The sequence below is a fragment of the Peromyscus leucopus genome, chromosome 12 (assembly GCF_004664715.2).
Source record: "Peromyscus leucopus breed LL Stock chromosome 12, UCI_PerLeu_2.1, whole genome shotgun sequence".
Lineage (NCBI taxonomy): Eukaryota > Metazoa > Chordata > Mammalia > Rodentia > Cricetidae > Peromyscus > Peromyscus leucopus.
Window position 1 is genome coordinate 52,601,995 of NC_051073.1, and position 18,547 is coordinate 52,620,541.

Genomic DNA, 18,547 nt, shown 5'->3' on the forward strand with positions numbered 1-18,547 from the left:
CTTCTGCTGAAAGGGTGGGGGAGGGAGGTGGAGGAGGTGGGCCAGGGTGTGTGGAGCCGGCAGAATTGGGGGAGAAGCCTGCCTCGCCACTTTCTCTCCACACCACTGGGGCTCACTGCCCCCTCCCATCCCACAGCCCTTTAATAATGTGTAGGTGGAAACAGCAGGGCCTTTCCTCTGGGTTCTCAACCAGAAGTGATATTCCACAGTTTGAACTGGTTACTGTGAAGTCCACGTGGCCAGAATTGTGAAATGTCCACTGAAACACTGTGAGCGGTGTACTTAAAAGACAGCAGGCCTTTTATATCTCCTTATAGATTTTGTAGTGCTCTTCACGAGTGGAAAAACAATTTTTCTTTTTTTTTTTTTAAACTTTTTTAAAACTTTTTTAAAAGATTTTTTTGTTTTGTTTTTGTTTTTTTGTGTGTGTGGTTTTTTGCTTTTTTTGTTTTTGTTTTGTTTTTTTGTTTTGTTTTGTTTTTTGTAAAGAAGGGTTGTATTTAGAGGCCAGTAGCTAGAGATCCAACCAGTGGACCTCTTGAAGCACTACCAGGCCTTAAGGCCACCATCCAAGGGAGACTGGGAAAAGTATTATTCACCCGAGCCTCCAGAAATGTAATGTACCAGCAGGCAAAATACAGTTCTTCATGTAGTACAAAATGAAACGGAACAAAAACAAAAACAGAAAGTAAAAAGGAAACCAAAACATTTCTTAAATTCTAGTGCCATAGCTTTTTGTTTGTTTGTTTGTTTGTTTATTTCTTTTGTTGTTGTTTTGTTTGGTTCATAAGAAAGAGAGAAAGGTACTACTTATCCGTCAGACACATGCATCCTCATGTGGTCGTTGAACTGCTCGATTTGGTCAAACTTTGCTGGGCAGACGGAGCAGACGTAAGTGGTCCCCTCAGTGCAGGCCACCACGCCTGGCGGGCCGGCGCGGGCCCCTGGGGGCGTGCCTGCGGGAGGGGTCCCGTTGCTGGCACTGTGCAGGGCCACATGGCGCTCCAGCAGGGTCTTGTGGGAGAACTTCTTCTTGCAGATGTAGCACTCGTAGGACTTCTCCCCGCGGTGCAGGCGCATGTGCACGTTGAGGGAGCTCTTCTGGGTGAAGCGCTTGTTGCAGATGCTGCACTGGTAGGCTCGCACGCCTGTGTGGGTCACCATGTGCTTGATAAGGTAATCCTTCAAGGAGAAGGAGCGCCAACAGATGCTGCACTGGTGCGGCTTCTCACCTGTTGAGGCGGGAGAGACAGCAAGCAGAACAGAAGGAGACACAGCCAGAGTGGAGAATGAGAGACAGGAGAACAAGACGACAAAAAGAAAAACAAAAAATTACAACAAAAATAAAATTTGATTGTTTCCTGGGTCATCCTTGGTTGGAAAGATCTAGGTCTTCCTGGCCTTTCTTGTTCAGAAGAAGCTTGCTTTCAGGATGCCAGGAAAGTCTAGAGTTTTCCATTTCCCCATGACCAAAAAATGGCTCTCTTGGAAAGCAACAGCATACTACCACCCACCTCTTCAAAGGTCATCCGGAAGAGAAAAAAAGGATAAGAGTCATTCTCGGTACCATTATTAAAGATTTATGTATTTCCAGTTAGTATTAGCAAACAAATGTAAGAATTAAGAGAATATCTTGGAGGCAGGGCTTTTCCACAACCTTTGGGAAGTGAGACTATTGGTCACATAACTTGGTTCTTTCGGGGGAAGTCTCCATTTCCACTATCCGGCCTAGTAAATGCCCTCACTATTGAGGACTGCCCTAGGCTGCTGGACTACGCTTTCAGTTTTTCTGCGTCTCACTGAACATCTCCCTGACATGAAACCTAAGAGTGAACTGGCTGGTCTGTGCTGACTGCACTGGTCTGCAGACTGACCTCACTGCTGTGGAAGCTGAATGGATGGTGCACAACCCTTGACCTCTGAGTCACATGGCCCTGTTCAAGAACAGGCACCAGCACACAGTACACCATTATACCAAATCACTAAGAGTCTCCGAGGTATACAGTCCCACTTACCTCACTGTGACGGTGTTGACATGAAATACATATGGAATCACTTTGTAGACCACCAAGGGTGGTGTGGGAATACTTGCATGGCATTCTTATTACAAGGCTACATCCTCTCCCATTAAATGGTTCCATATGTTTTTTGAACTTTTAGGTCAATTTCTAAAATAGTTTTTTTCTGTCTATTTTTTTTTTCTTAGCCAGCTGGCACAAGCCCTTCTTTCTTGTGTGTTTACTGTTTTGTCGACCATTGGCTCTGAAACCAAATGATCTTGCTAGTTAAAAATAGTAAGGTAAGAATAGTCACTGGATGATGACATGAGGGACCCTCCTAGAAGTAAAGCCCATGGGTGTGGGGCATCACTTTGGATAACTGCTTAAAGACTAGCTTTTTGTAGTATTGGTTCGAAACACTTGCTGCTTTCTGATTTTGATGGCTGACATGAACTCTCTATCGTGTATGATCCACCTTTTCCATCTCATTACTGATAGCCTGAAGTAGGCATTTGCTTCAGTGCCCAAAGGCTCAAGCCTGAGACCCTCTCAGGCAATGTTTCAACATTTGAAACGTGGAGCGAGACAAGAGGTCCACTCCTTCAGCTTGAGTTAACTCCCATTTAAAAAAGGGCCTTGCTGGGCGCTGGTGGTGCACACCTTTAATCCCAGCACTCTGGAGGCAGAGGCAGGCGGATTTCTGTGAGTTCAAGGCCAGCCTAGACTACAGAGTGAGTTCTAGGAAAGGTGCAAAGCTACACAGCCCCCAACTGGATCAGGCCCTTCGGATAAATAAGACAGCTGATTAGCTTGATCTGCTTGGGAGGCATCCAGACAGTGGGACCGGGTCCTGTCCTCAGTGCATGATCTGGCAGTTTGGAACCTGGGGCTTATACAGGGACACTTGGCTCAGCCTGGGAGGAGGGGCCTGGACCTGCCTGGACTGAATCTACCAGGTTGAACTCAATCCTTGGGGGGAGTCTTTGCCCTGGAGGAGATGGGAATGGGGGGGTGGGTGGGGGGAAGGCAGGGGGTGGGGTGGATGGGAGGGGGAGAACAAGGGAACCCGTGGCTGATATGTAAAATTAAATTTAATAAATAAATTTTAAAACAGAAAAAACAAACTAACTAACTAACTAAATAAATAAATAAATAAATAAAATAAAACAGGGCCTTGACCATCATTCTCATTTTTCCATTCTGAACGAGGCTGATATATCATGGTAACGATAGCAATAAAACAAACACCTATGCACTGGACAGTTATCATGCCAGGTTCTGGGTCAGATGCTTCATATTTATGTTGAACCTTGTGGAACTTTCTCACATTAGACAATTTTCTTGGTATTTTCGAACATAAGGGGGCTTGAACTGAAGCATTCTAATGGGGAAGAGATGCACAGGATCCTAGGGCTAAAGAGAATAATTTAATTTTTAGATTAAAATAGGAGAATCTGGGGAAGACTTACTGCTAATAAGTCCAGCTTGCTAAAGTTCTCAGCCTATGCATGGTGTTTACATTGGCAACGTTTTTGTAAATGAGAGATTCCCTTAAAGACAATCACGCGTGTTACTTTTAGTCGAGGCATTTCTGTCAGCTGTAAACATGCTTGCAGCTCGGCTAGTCTTTGCTCTCCTTGTGCTTTCAGTACAATCTCTAGTGGCTGTGAGATGCTGGCCAACTCTCTCTTAAAGCACGTCCACCTGTCACCTTTAAGGGGAAGCATGCCTTCCAGGGCAGAGAGATGGTGTTTGGCTGCTAGGCAGGTGAGAGTCTGTTAAATGCTCTTGCTGTAGGCAACTTTCACCTCGGCCTATGGCCTGTGCTTTTCCTCAGGCAAGGTCACCAATCCAGGCTCTTGCCTTTCACACCCTTCCAATCCAACTCTAAATTGATTGCTCACACTGACCATCTTCCATCCACCTCATAGAGATGGACGCTGTTTGTATGCGTGGAGGATGGTTATCCAGTAATTATTTCTGTGACCCTGGGCTTCTGAAGTGTTTTCATCTCTCCGGGTTTGTTGTGCCTTCTCTGAGTGACAAATTGGACCAAGCACTTGCTACGGCTCTGTGGATTTACTGGTCTTCATCTCAGGGTGGTCCACAACCCCTGAGGCCTCTAGTCCTGGCCTTGTCAGCAAATGACCTGAGGGCAACCTGCTTAATCACTCAATGCTTTGGCACTCCCCCATTTTTAAATAGGACAAAGTATCTGGTTCTCTACCCTGCCACAGGAAAAGGGAGTGCGAGTTAATGAGAAAAGTGTGCACAAGGCACCTGGGAGCTGCCCTGAGAAAGGTGCTCTCTACAATGACTCCAGTGCTGAGATGATGGAGCTGGGCATTTCAGGGACTGCCTGATGACCTGGGTGCATTTTCACGTCAGTCATCTGCCCACACTCGCTCTTCTCACGCTCATTCAAACAATGTCACTTAGCAGGAATTAACATTTCCCCTCTCATCTTACTTTCCTGACACGTTCCTTCCAGCAAACCTGAAAGGAAATGGGACCCTACATATGAAATGAATGGTCTGTAGACTGTGGTTATCCAAGTGCAGAAACGTGAGCGGAAGAGGATAAACAGTTACAGATGGTGTTCCGGGTGGGAGCCTGTGGCTCATATCAGCAAGTCTGGGAGCTTAGGAAGGGTCCCAAAATGCAAAGAGGAAAGGTGAACCATAACATAAAAAGCAGCAGGCACAAGGAGCCCTTCACTTTAAAGTGATCCATTCTGGGGGAGTCAGAGAGGAATTGTGTTTCTTGGGCTGAGTGACTTGGGCATGTTATCTAAGCTTTCTAAATCTTAGTTTCCTTATTGATAATTTAATAATAGTTCCAAAAGTGCATGTGTGTGAACTTCTTTTGAAAATTGATGAGGCACTTAAAGCAAAGTACAGGTCATTTTAAGGAAAGCTAAAATGTCCCATCCAGCCTGCAGGAACTGAGGATAAAGTAAACCAAGTGAGAAATCACTTCGCTGCATAGGAGAGTGAATCCTGAGTTAAACAAAGGCCAAACCAAAATAAAGGAAATAATGTTTCAGATGAGCCCTAAAGCAGGCTGTTTGGTGAAGCTAGCAATTAAAAGTGAAGCACACACTCTTACGTCTACATGTCAATGGAAGAAGTGGTACCTGAAGAAAAAAGTCAGCCCAAAGCATAGAGACAGTAGGTATTTCCTGCCAGTCAGCAACTCAGCGCTGGAGGCTGAGAGGCCAACCAGCAGGCGAAGAATCAGGGGAGAGGCCTATACTGCCTTTTCGAGGATGGAGTAGTAAAAGTTTGTTTTCCTCAAATTTTCAAAGCCTGCTCTTTGGCCCCTCAAGGACCAGCTCTGACACTTAACACTATTATGACAGACAGGGAGAAAAATGAAGAGGAAGAAAAATAATGATTAGAAAATGGGTACAGAGGGTTCACACCATTTCAGTGAGAGTCATAACAGGCCTGCATTGTGATCTTAGCATCGGAGGCTCAGCAAGAACGCATTTATTCTACTGATTATTCCTTATTCTAGTCAGGCTTTTCCAGGGCTATGTAAAGAACAGTAAATGCAGTTTTCAGCTCCACTTATGTCTCCCACCGTCACCGCCTCTCCATCTTCTGCTGCAGCACAGTGCCTACCCTCTTCTTTGGGTAAGCACAGAGGGGATGGTTGGGGGTCAGAAAACCCAGACAGGATGCTTGGTGAGGCATAGAGCATCAAGGAAGGCAGAGGATGAGGGAATAGAGGTATTCCTGGAAGTACAGATCTACTCAACGGGGAAATGAAGATTGGACCAGAAAACAGGAAAGGGCTTCGTACCAACATTGCGGGTTTGCTCAAACTCTCCATCCAAGAGGTGTCTGGTGAGGGAGGGCATGTAGTAACAGGATATAACTGGTATGACCCCCTGCTGGCCTTTCTGCCTAGTCCCTGCTGACTGTATAGGAAGGACTGCTAACTGGGACATATATATTCACAAACTTCTGTGACTTCACTGACAACTCAGATATTTTGGTGGTAAGTAGAACTTTAAGTACCCAGGGAACTTTGTCTATATTATCTGACTTCTTATAGTGGTATGAATGAGGTAGATATTAACACCCCAGAAAATAGTATCTCCTGTTACTTTTGTGCTAATGTCCTCAAGACGAACAATAGCCAAGAGTAAGGTAAGCAAGCGCTCAATCCCTGCTAACTCCTCCTCCCAATGTGAGCAGTTCCTTCCCCCTAGCTCCTGCTGAAAAATGCATGGTGTCTCTGTAATATATATTCCTAAGTGGCTGTGATAATGTTACAACATTTATACACTAGAGTTTTTGTATCCATTACTTAGTCCTCAGAGTAACCTATTAAGACCTGAAAAACTGTGATTCGGGTTCAAACTAGAACTCACTTAAAGTCATTCAGTCACCAAGTGGTAAAACAAGACTTCCTCCTCTAAAAATACATCCACTATCTTGACAAGATTAATAGTCCAATTCCTATATGGATGGTCAAAGCACTGTCTTGTGTCTCTCTTAGTACCTTATTGCTAACACTGACATGTTAACAGCTATTACTCTTTCTACATTGAATTCATGGCTGAAGAAGCTGAGCTCCCAAAGGAGCAGAATTATCTTAAGTGCACAGGACATCAATGGGCTAAAAAGCATCACCAACGGCTGGGCTGTTGATAATATGATTCAGAAAAAAGCCAAAGAACTGTAATTTGTTGGTGAAAAACCACAAGTGGGAATATAGATACCCTACAGTATATTCTAAAGTTTTTTTTTTTTTTTAAAGAAAGAAATCTAAAAGTCGTGCAGAGAAAAGAATGCATTTATGTATAAGTTCCTTGAATTAAGTTCTCCTGGAAAGCATGTCCACATTTTTGAACATTCATTTACATACTCACTCAACAAACATTTGCTAAGAAACTACATATGCTAGCCCATATTCATTTATAGATTTTTTTTTTTTTAAGTAAAATGCCCTAAGTTTGGATCTTAAGAGAAAGTTCCACCTGGAGTTTCCAGATAAAATATATGACACTCTGTTAAGTTGCTTGCCTTGAAATCCATGGCAACACCGAGGCTTAGCCTTCTAACATCCTCCATCTCTGGCTTCTGATCCCTCTTGCTCCTTTATTTTGACCTCTGTTTTGTCTATTGATGGGAGAAATGAGAGAGAACCCTGCTTCGTCCCATGAAGGACGGCTGGTGCTAGCTTTCTTTTTCTCTAATTCTTTTGCTTCCATGTTCAATATTGAAATATAGATAAGACTTTCCAAACTGTCAGTGCCAAATAACTCTAGAATGAAAGGGTAGATAAAGAGTTGATTTGAAAGAACTAAATGCCTGGTTGGCATAGGTACAAGACTGTTCTTAGATGTGCCTGCATTATATACATTTAAATAGCTTCAGGATTTACTGAGGACCTTAGTCATCTACTGCATTATGCAGACCACACTTTGAATACAGCTCAGGTTTATAAGAATGTCTTTACCTATAGCTTTTTGCTTCTGTAATATATAAGTGTACAAAACCACCGCTGATTTTTATCACAGGCAAAGCCATTTACTTGGATTAACTACAGGATTCCTTGGTAAACCTACTGGAGAAATGCATTTATACACTGAAAAGACAATTTGTGGTAGGATGAGAGTTTTATGTTGCAAATTTAAGATCTTATTTCAGTACATGACCTGACAGGATGTACGTATTTTCTATTTGATGCGTCTATAGGAGACACTAACAAGGAAAGAAGATATGTATGTGGTCCAAGATGAACTAAGTCAGCTTTGCCTAAAGAGACACTTGCACAAATGGCTCTTCCACTATTCTTAATCTTAATTGCTAATTCTTAATTTTCAAGGCTATTAAATCAGCTGTTTTCAGATGAAAAAGATGAAACTACTTGAGAGCCTATTTGCAATATAATACTCCATAAGTAAAAAAGGCTCTTTGGTTAACTCATTTGATTGATTTCAGGTTATTGCTGCATTCACCTTTGCCCTAAGTAAATTAATTAAACATATGACTTATCACTACCCAATTTTCTTTCTAAGTCCAGCAATGAATCTCTGTGTTTATTTGGATGTGTGAAAATGAAGATTTAAGCACAGGTGATGGACATAATGTCACATACACTTAACTTCATGTCCTGACTTAGACTGAACGACAAAGAAGGCCAAGTTCAGCTCAGGCCATTGTGCTATTTCAGTTGCTCCTGTGCTCAGTGCACAGGGAGCGTTTTTATGTATCAATGGCTTCCCTTTTCTTCTGATCCTCTATTGAAATGTATGTGCCGTCTACCTTATTCCTTAGATTTGTGCTAGCCTGGTGTGAGATGTGCGGCTGCTCTGCGAGGGAATTTCCCCCTGTATTAGAATTCAAGTATGTAAGTATTCCCTGACGAATGGTTTTATCTAACATAACTATTCTAGACTAAAAACTTTGCCAGGAGAGCGACTCTTGTAAGAATCTCAAGTGTGACTCTCATTGTTGCAGTCAGTGACTTTACTTCTTAGAGAACCTGTGGGAAGCCATAACCACTCAGATGATCTCTTACGTGGAGATAGATACTCGTATTTGTGTCCCATTATCCAGTTAGGGAAAGGGCAGGCTCAGAGGTCTGCCGAGCGTTATCTCTGGAGTTGTAAGAGTCCAGGAAACCATCCTTCCTAAGTCCTCAGGAGAAACAAATAGCCCAGAGCAGCCTGGACTCTTCAACTTTCTCTTTTATTTAGTTGAAAGACTCTGTAGAGCTCTCAGTGGTTCAATTGTATTTTTTGGAGCCAAACAGAACAAACTTACTACCTCTTCTTCCCAGCCATCTTAATAATGGTAATCACAGCTACAACTGACACAGAACTTACTATGCTAGGAATGCCTTTAAGTCATGTATGTCTATACAATTCTCAAAAGCAGGACAAGGAAGGTACATCACTACTATTCTCTCTCTCCTCTCCCCCACCCCCAAAGGAAATCAGGTGTAAAGTAGTTAAGTGACTTCTTCCAAGGTGGCATGGTTCAGTAGTAAGTAGCTGGGCCTGAACTCCAGACTGAGCAGTCTGTCTCCAAAGAGCAAGCTTTGAACCTATGCTGCGTCACCTCCAAACCTCAGGTACCTGAATATGATGCCCTGAGTCTTCTCTTCTGCAGGCTGGACACTCCTGGAGCATCCTTTTTCCATAAAGGGGTTTTATGATTTGGGGTACTTTATTCCTATGACGGGTACAGCTAGACTTCTAGAAGGGGCCCATGGTGGGGTTTCTTTGAAATTTTCAAGATGACTCCAACCCTTCCCTTCTACCTATTGTCCCCAGCCCCCCCCCCCCCCCCAGCCCTCCATACCCTGCTGCCAAGTTCTCAGAGAAGCGACACTCACCTGTATGGACGAACATGTGCTTGACGTAGTTCTGTTTGGCTGTGAAAGTCTTGTTGCAGAGAGTGCACTCATAAGGCTTTTTTTCGCCTTGCCCACTGGCTGTGCTGTGACCTGCAGATGATGCCAGGGGCTGGGGCGCTGGCAGCTGTGCAGTAAAGGTAGACAGGCCGGGCTGGGACACTGTCACAAACTGGGTCTGCTGGCCTGTCAGGGGCTGTGGCAGGCTGAAGAGAAAAGGCTTGGGGCCACTGCCCGCGGGCTGGGTAGTGAAGAGGGCTGGCAGGTAGGTGTTGCCAGCTGTGCCAATGACCTGTGTGTTGCTGGTCAAGGTCAGAGGCATCCTCAGGTTGCTGGTGAGCGTTTCTGTCTGGCGTAAATAGAGCTGGGTACTTGGCAATGGCTGCCCAATGGATGTGTTGACTGAAGGCTGCTGTAGGACGCCCTTATCAGAGCTGTTACTGACAGTGATCACTGTGTTGTCCATCTCCACCTCGTTGCTTCTCTCCGGAGAGGAGGCACCTGTTTCTAGCTGGTTTGGCTGGGCACTGCCCTCAGCTGGGGCTTCTGCTGCCTGCTCAGGTTGGGCGGGTTCCGCCTGACTGTCCCTTGAGGCTCCCGCTCCAAACTGTTGCTCCACTGAGTCAGGTTCGGTGCCAATAGAGGAGCTGACCCCGGAATCAAAGCTTTCACCTTTGGGCTCGCTCTCTGTGCCCTCGGCCTGGTCGGTGTCTTCCGTGCATTCCTCGGATTCATTGCGCTCTAGGATCTGCACCCTTTGCTGCCCATAGTAGTCATAGTCATCCTCCATTTCCTGCTTGATGTGGATGTTGCCCACGAGGGTCTGGATGCGCACAGGCCGGGGCTGCTTGCGGCAGTGTGTGGTCTCAGGGGTGGTGGACAGGTAGCGCTCCATCTGCTGGGAGCGCTCATGGATGCGTGTGATCCAGCTGGGGTCTTCCATGTGGTGGTCACGGGGCAGGCCGAGTGCGGTTTCGTGGTGGCTGACGACCGCACCGCTGTAGAAAGAGCGCTCGCCGCTGCCATTCTGCATGGAACAAGCGTACAGTGCCGAGTAGATTCGGTCCACACTGTGTTGTGGATGGCTCTGCAGGTAGCCTGATTCTGTGTCACTGCTCTGGCCAGATGTGCCTGACTCTGGTGTGCCTCTTGGTGTGTCCTGGCCAGAATCCTGGATGCCTGGAAACACATCACCCACGTTTTGTGACACGATGCGTGTGCACTCATCTATGACCGTTTTGATCTGCAGGATGCTGGCGGCCGTGAGGATTTGCAGAGCTTCCGACTGTGAGACTCGCAGCACACCACTGTACATGAAGTCAATGAGCTTCTGCACCGACTGCACTGACACCACGGATGGGATTTCGATGTCGCTGTAGCCCAGCAGCAGCTTATCTTGGAAGAAGGGGCTGCCGGCTGCCAGCACACAGCGGTGTGCGCGCAGCATGCTCCCGTGGATGCGAACCGTCACGTCACAGAAGTGGCCACGGTTGCGCTGCTCGTTGAGGGTCTCGAGCACGGAATTGCTGAAGTTGTGAAGGTTGATGCTGTGAATGCGCTCGGTCATCCCCTTGCAACTGATGTCACCTGCAGTACAGTGAGGCAAATACAAGACAGGGCACATAGTGAGATTTAGCCGGTTGGATTCCTAACACTGAGGTCTCAGAAGAGTAAAGCCGGAACCTTGCAGATGCATGCACAAGCTGGGCAGGCTGCGCAGGTAGCCTAGGCAAGCAATGCCTTGAGTTCCTCCCCACCTCGGGTCTTAGTGTTTCAGCTATTTTGGATATCACATTCGTACTGATCTCCCCCCCCCCCCAATTCAGGCAACGTTGTCTTCTGAAAGGATAACCAGATGGGTTGTTGCCTGCTATTCCTGTAACTGTGGCAAGAAAAACTGGGTAGGCAAAGGTGCATTTGTGTTCAGGGAATACTCTGCCTCACTTTGGACAGGCCTAATCCCAGTCCTCTGGGAAATTTTAATTTCCCCCTCCTCAGGTTACTGAAGTTTCTTATTTTTATTGGTAGGCAGCAACAATATTCATAGTTTAATGGTGATCCCTTCCTAGTTTACATGATATATTACCATATCCCATATCATATATGCAAAAGTTCTAGGAAAATTCAACCCAGACTATGATGTTTACCAAACAGCTTCCACCATGCTTTCCAGATCACCAGAGGGATGAGGAATGCAATCTGCTTGCAGAGGGGGTATTTTCTGGCTGCTCTCAGTACCTACAACACTCTTCATACTGTCCTTGGCAGTCTAAGCATTTTCAAGGATGGGTATGTAGGATACAGGTGGTGTTGAGGCTTTAATGAGGTGGTTTTGGGGGGCAGAGGGGGGGAATGGGTTCTCACTGTGTCACTCAGGCGGTCCTCAAACTCACTATCTAGCACAGGCTGGCCTTGAACTCAGAGATCTGCCTGCCTCTGCAATTAAAGTACATGGCAAGAGGACATGTTTTAAAGTACAAGAAATGTTTTTAAAAGGCTGGTGCTGGATGTGCTGAGTGTGATCACACTAGGTGAACACATTTAGTATTCAAAATGGGCACTTTCGGAGTGAAAGACAGCACTTTAATAATTAGTCCAAGAGAGCAGGAATAAACTGGAGGTGGGGTACAAGCTTACTTTGAGCAACAGGATAGTTTGTGGAATTATTAAACAGCTCCCAGAAGGAAGACAATAATCTTTGTGGAAGCTCTGCTAGCTTGACCAACTGCCATCCTATGCTTCAGGCTGTCTAGCTAGGTGATACCATTGTTAACATCACCCCACACTGAGAAGAAAACAGATGGCTATGGCCTAATCCTAGGCATTTTCCATTTTTCTACCTCCCCGCTCAGATGTCTCTCAAGAATAACCTTTCTACAAGTCATTCTTCAGTCAGAAGCACACTTGTAACTCCACAATCGGCAATGTTTTCTTTCGACAGAAGACATGCCTGGATTAAAAGTGCTGGAAAGATTAGTGAGGAACACTTCTGGTTCTGTCTGTGAGGGCATCATCACTGATGACTAAATTAGGAGGGGTCTGACTTAATGAGCTGGTTAAGCCCGAGATAGATTAAAAATAAGACACTATTTGGGGAGGTGGTTAGTGAAAGGGAGGAGGCTGGCCTGGTTGGAGGAAGTAATCACTGGTCATGGGACCCTCTGGGGCTGATCTTGCTGTGGCTTCTTGAATTCTCTGCTTCTTATATACAATGAAATGAAGACTCAGGCCTGCCTTATGGGTCCATTATTACAATGGGGCCAAGCCAGCATGGGTTGAAACCCTGCGTGGAGAGAAATCTTTCCTGCCAGCGCTAGCTAGGTATTGTCAACTTGACATAAACCAGAGGCACCAGGGAGGGAGAGCCCAATTGAGAAATCGCCTCCATCAGATTAACCTGTTATTATGGGGCATTTTCTTTTCTGTTCTTGAGACAGGGTTTCTCTGTGTAGCTTTGCGCCTTCCCTGGAACTCACTCTGTAGCCAAGGCTGGCCTCAAACTCACAGAGATCTGCCTGGCTCTGCCTCCAGAGTGCTGGAATTAAAGGCGAGCGCCACCACTGCCTGGCTTGGGGGCCTTTTCTTGACTGCTAATTGATGGAGGAGAGCCTCATCAGCCCTGGGCAGATGGTCTTGGGGAGTATGGAAAAACAAGGCTAAGTAGAAGCTGGGAGGCAAGTTGTCTTCGTCACTGTTTTACGGCTGTGAAGAGACACCATGACTAAGTTAACTCTTATAAATAAAGAATTGAGGCTTGCTTACAGTTCCAGAGGTTTAGTCCATTAGCATCATGGCGGGCACCTTGGCGGCGTACAAGCAGACGTTGTGCTGAAGAACTAGCTCAAAATTCCACGTTTAGATCCGAAGGCAGCCAGAGAGAAATACTGAGCCCGGCTTGGGCTTTTGAAACCTCAAAGCCCTCCCCCAGTGAGACACTTCCTCCAACAAGGCCACACCTACTCCAACCAAGCCATGACTCCTTTTTATCAAGTAGTGCCTCTCCCCGATGACTAAGCATTCAAATATGTGAGGCCATGGGGGCCATTCTTATTCAAAGGGCCACGTGGTATTCCTCCTGTAGGCTTGCTCCTTCCATTTTGTTTTTTTTTTTTTTTTAATTGAAAAAAAATTTTTTAGACTCAATATATTTAGATCACAGTTTCCCTTCTCAATTCCTGCCTTAACTTTCCTCAGTAATGGACTCTAACCTGTAAAACATAGTAAACCCTTTCCTCCCCAAGGTAGTTTGGGTCATGGTCTTTATCACGGGAACAGAAATCAAACTAGGACACGCCCTCAAGTTTTTTTCTGTCACGCCTTTGGTCCCAATGGTGAGATGAGTTATGAATACAGAACTGAGCTGTCAGGTTGAGAGAGGACAAGAGAGGCTTTCAGAACAAAGCAGCCCTCACATCCATCGATTGTAACTCAGATGCTAAGTCTTGTAGTAAACAACCCCAGAGGAAGGAGCCCATGCACAGCAGGCATTTCTGCCTCCCCAGGTTCCTTCTCGGCTTTGGATAAAGGTACTCAGGGAAGTCTGCTCCTGCCACACTTCCCGCCTGGCTCCTCCACTTGGTCCTCATACGGTCTAAGCATGATAAATGCCCTCAAGGCCCTGCAGCACATCCAGTGATGCAATTTACAGTACCCTGGGTAATCGAACCTCTTTCAACTTCATCAGGCTTATTTATTATGTGTCGGAAATACTGTATTAGGTGATACTTTCCAACTTTTTTACTTAATAAAACAGATTCTAGTGGTACAACTGAATGATTAGGGCAAATCCTCAAAAACTATGTTAATACACAATACATCCCTAGATGAAGATCCCAATAATTTAGGAATGGATGTCCATGAATTGAGTCAATAGATCATTTTTCAACTTCTTGCCGAATCCCCCACGCATATCTAGAAGGACAATAATAAGGACAACTTTTCTTCAAGCCTCATTGTCTGTCAAGCACTGTCCAAACCACTCATGCATATTACTCCATTTATTATTTCCATTTATACACTGGGAAATTAAGGCCAGAGAAATTATGCAATGTGCTGGAAGCTGCACTGGTAACTGGTGGTAGAGCTGTTGTAGGAACCCAGGTGGTGTGGCTCGGAGTTTTTTCCTGCCGGTTTCCTACATCACATGCTTTGTCCCTATATGGGAGTTGGCATTAGGATCCATGCAGCTGCTGCAACCATCAAGTTAAAAGTTAAAAAGACGTCCTCCAGTCTTCCTGCTCCTAGGCCTGGGGATTCCACTGTAGCTGTAGTTATCTAACTTAGACACATACACATGTGTGCAAGAGTGTACAATACATGCCTGCTTATTTATGAGAAATAACACAACTGGTCCTAGAACTAAAAGGTAATCATTTCTACATAGGATTTCCCTGTCACTGAAGCCTCTCTTTCACTTCAGTACAAGAGCAGCTGCACAGTTAATTGGCTGTACACAGACGGCAGGAGGATCACCATCTCTGGGCAAGGTAGACTTCTTAGTACATCTCCTTCTACACGGGTAGAGACATCTCTTCAATGCATATGTGACCACAGTGCCAGTCACAAGGTCAGACGATACGGGTGACTTCCTTCAGTGGACTCTAAGGAGCATTCCCTTTCCAACTGGCATGCTGGTTAATGTCCTATAGCATTTTACATAGTATGAAAGTCTCTCCTGTGTAAGACCTCATTTGTTTTTGCAGGAATCATTCCTGTACATTTCCAGGATATTATTGTTATTTCCATTTGAGGCAAGAGGAAGTTACGGTTCTAAAGTTTCTACCTGATTTGATCAAACTTTTATACACCAAGCTAGCAAGTAGCAGAGTTGGGATTAGAACCCATACTTTTCGGTGCTTTGAGAAATGACATGTGAATTGCCAAGGATCCAGGACCATCCTCATGCTCATTTTGTATAAAAAGAGAGGGACTAAAAGCTATGGTAGACATTGTTTAAAAGATGAGAGAGAGTGAGTATTAAAAATCTATTTTATCTTACTATTCTCTCTCTCTCTCTCTCTCTCTCTCTCTCTCTCTCTCTCTCTCTCTCTCTCACACACACACACACACACACACACACACACACACACACACACAGAGCTTCATGAGAAAAATCTGTTTGACCAAACTGAGTGAAGATTTAGCAAATCTAAACAATCAGGTTATTTGCTACATAGTCTATATGAGTATTACATTACTGTTTTCCCAAACTTCACTAAAAACCCCAGAGGCAAAGGTAAGCCTATACAAGAGATCCATGGTGACCTTATCAACCCTCTGGATGTCTATGGATAAAACTCTAAACATCTCCCTGAGTACTCGGCCCCCCACTGCAGTGAGATGCCATGAAAGGCTGACTTCTCTTTTGCTGATAGTGGTACAGATGTGATGGAAATGTCCTCTCTCCACTCAAGCCCGCTTCACTCCTCCAGCACACAATGCCAAGGCAATTCCTTTCCCAGGCTTGCTTTTATTTTTAACACGAATACAGTGGGAAAGTTTCTGCCACAGTAAGGCAAAGTCCAGGCTTTTGTGAACACGTCCTTTTCATCCAATGGGCATTAATGTATAGATTCCAATGGAATAAATTTGAAATAGCCTACTGTAGATTTGTCCCCCATTGAAAACAAATCTTGATTAGATGGTATTCAAGAACTGTATAGGAAGGAATGGTGTGAAAATGCTAACTCCATTCTTTCCTAGACTGACACTGAATAGGCATTTGGGCTATTCAAAATAACCAAGAAAAAAAAACACACAAAAGTCCCCAAACACCCCCAAACGGACTAACCTCCCTTCCCTGGAAACCCCAACTCTTCCAAAACTACACAACTTTACATAGATTTTTGTGTATTTAAAAATGCCACACTGCCTTAGGAAAATCCACAGTGGAATGACAATAAAACTGATGGCAGAGAAAACTGTTATTAAAAATAGATCTCTTCATATTGTTTTAAAAGAATAACCTACCCACCTGGCTTTCTACCAGAGCAAAAAAGTCAGCCTGTGATGACACTCACTGGGAACATTCAGGGAACTGTCCTGTGGACAGCGAGGATGTAATTATTCTAAGTGACTGTTCTGTGAGAGCAAATGGATGGGGCTGCAGCAGGGCTGAGTCCCCAAGGGGAAATCTGCCTGCAGAAATGGGTGGTGGAGGGCCCGGTGCTCAGTTTTAGAGGAACTTTGCCCCTGCCTGTCCTGTACGCCGCAGGGGTCCACGGATAGGACTTAGCATGAGAATAAAAAGCTGCCTGCAAATGAGAGAACCGAACAAGAAAGGGAACAGCAGGCAATGCAATCTTTTTTAATTAGGTGTGAAATCCAGTCCTTTCTCAGGCAGGAGAGCAAAAGGATATATAAAAGAGAGGAGTGAAGGATAAGGTGCAGAGGAGGGGGTTGGAGAAGTGGGGGAAGGGGAGGAAGGCTGTAAAAAGAGGAAATACCATTTTCAAATTAAAACCAGTGTGAACTCTGGTCAAATCAACAGGTCTAAAGGAAGTAGGGCTCCAAGGAGATCAGTTACTCAGCATATGAACTAGGCATGGCAAAGGTGGCCAGGCCTCCAGAGCCCAGAGCCTAGTCTCAAACAATGTGCTCATTTCAATCTCGTCCCAGGGACACTGTTCTTACAGATGCGTGCTGCTGCATTAGCTTTACCTGGGTGTGGGAAGTGGGAATTTGCTCCAAGGTCCTCACATTTGTGTGGCATGTGCTTTATCCACTGACTCATCTCCTGGTCCAGAGTTGGTAACATTTTATATGAGAACGTGAACAATCTTTAATCAAAGTTGCTTTTTAGAAAAGGATAGTCAACAATAACAATGTAAGATTCCAAGGAAAGAGAAATACAGATACCCAAGTACTAATGCTGCTTGAAACTGAGCAGGTGAGGGTGGTTCTGCTGTTTCCAACTGTTGAAAGCCACTGCTTCCCAAAGTTTGATTGGGTTTTGGTTTTTAGCAGAACACATTTCTGTCGACAGTTAATACAAATCTATGGGAGAATTAGGGGATGAGATACCTTTAAATATTTTTGAATGTTAAAATGAGTAAAGCAAATCCAATATCCATTTCTAATTCACCCAACAAAACGGAGTTGGAAATAAGGGTCAGTTGAAAGTTCTGCAATAACCCTTCTCTCCTTTCTGTCCTCCCCGCTTCCCTTCTTCCTTCCCCTTGGCTTTTTTCCTCTCCTCCCCCCTCTGTTCTCTCTCCTCCTCTTCCATCCCCCCCCCTTTCTTCTCTCCTCCTCTCCCCTCCCCCCATCCCTTCATTTCTGTTCTCAGTTTTACTAAGTTTTGCGTATGGGCAACAGGAAAGCCAAACCGAGAACTAGGAAAACACTTGTTCTATGACACTAAGGCCAACCCCAAACTCTAGGCGAATGTTTCCTTTCTAATTTCCTTTTCCGTTCGTGTAATTTCCTTTGTAGTTTGTTTGAAGGCTGAAGCTAGATTTACATCCCTGTTGGAGTTCTCGGGTCCAAAGGAAGAAATAATCCCAGGAAGCTTTCCTATTGGTTTCTCACAGACCCTTTCACTTAGCCCAGGTCTCTGGCTTGCCTACTTCAAACCAAGTCCGCTGTGAGCCCAAGAGAGAATGAAGCTTTGCTGGCTACATGCTAAAATTATAAATAAATATAACTGACTTATGGTTAAAGCTGCTGGGGAGGGGTTGCTTGGATTTTTACTAGTTCATTAGTGAAACATTTACTGAGAATACCCCAGTGTAAATGTACATGAGCTGAAATCTAAAACAAAGAAGATATCCATCCAAACATATTTAAAACATATTAACCAGTAGGCCTGGATTCTCAGGTTCAGGAAATAGCATTCTGCTTTGATTTTTCTGGAATCTGCAGGTATAAAAACTGATCATGTTCCTCTCTTGGCTCTGCTTAGAAAGGAGCATGGAGTCAAGATTTAGGCCACATTATAGAAACTGAGTAGACTTCAGTATGTGCTGTCCTATAATAAAAATTCATCCAGACTTACTCTATTACTAATTTATTTAATAATTTATTTTACCTCGACTCTGATTTCTTGTTTGCAGTTATATAAAAATATATGTCTTAATAATTATTGAATTTTTAAAGTCAACCTAGATCCTTTTAGGTCCCAGCAAAGTATAATAAAAAAAATCAGTCTACAAGTACTTAACAGCTTATGGAAC

At 44.6% G+C, this 18,547-nt stretch overlaps 1 protein-coding gene across 15 annotated transcripts in view; it reads right to left on the bottom strand.

The window, feature by feature from the left end:
- Positions 1-442: 442 nt before the first annotated feature.
- Positions 443-18,547, bottom strand: part of Zbtb20 (zinc finger and BTB domain containing 20) — a 747,261-nt gene continuing 729,156 nt past the window's right edge. For 13 of the 15 annotated variants that reach the window (XM_028872106.2, XM_028872129.1, XM_028872104.1 and 10 more), the window contains 2 exons: positions 9,357-10,961; positions 729-1,232 (listed from right to left, as the gene is read on the bottom strand). In XM_028872106.2, coding sequence (XP_028727939.1) covers positions 811-1,232; positions 9,357-10,961 — 2,027 coding nt within the window. In that variant the 3' untranslated portion in view covers positions 729-810. Of the gene's footprint in view, positions 1,233-9,356; positions 10,962-18,547 lie in introns of all 15 variants that reach the window. The other 2 variants (XM_028872130.1, XM_028872128.1) reach the window with 1 other exon arrangement.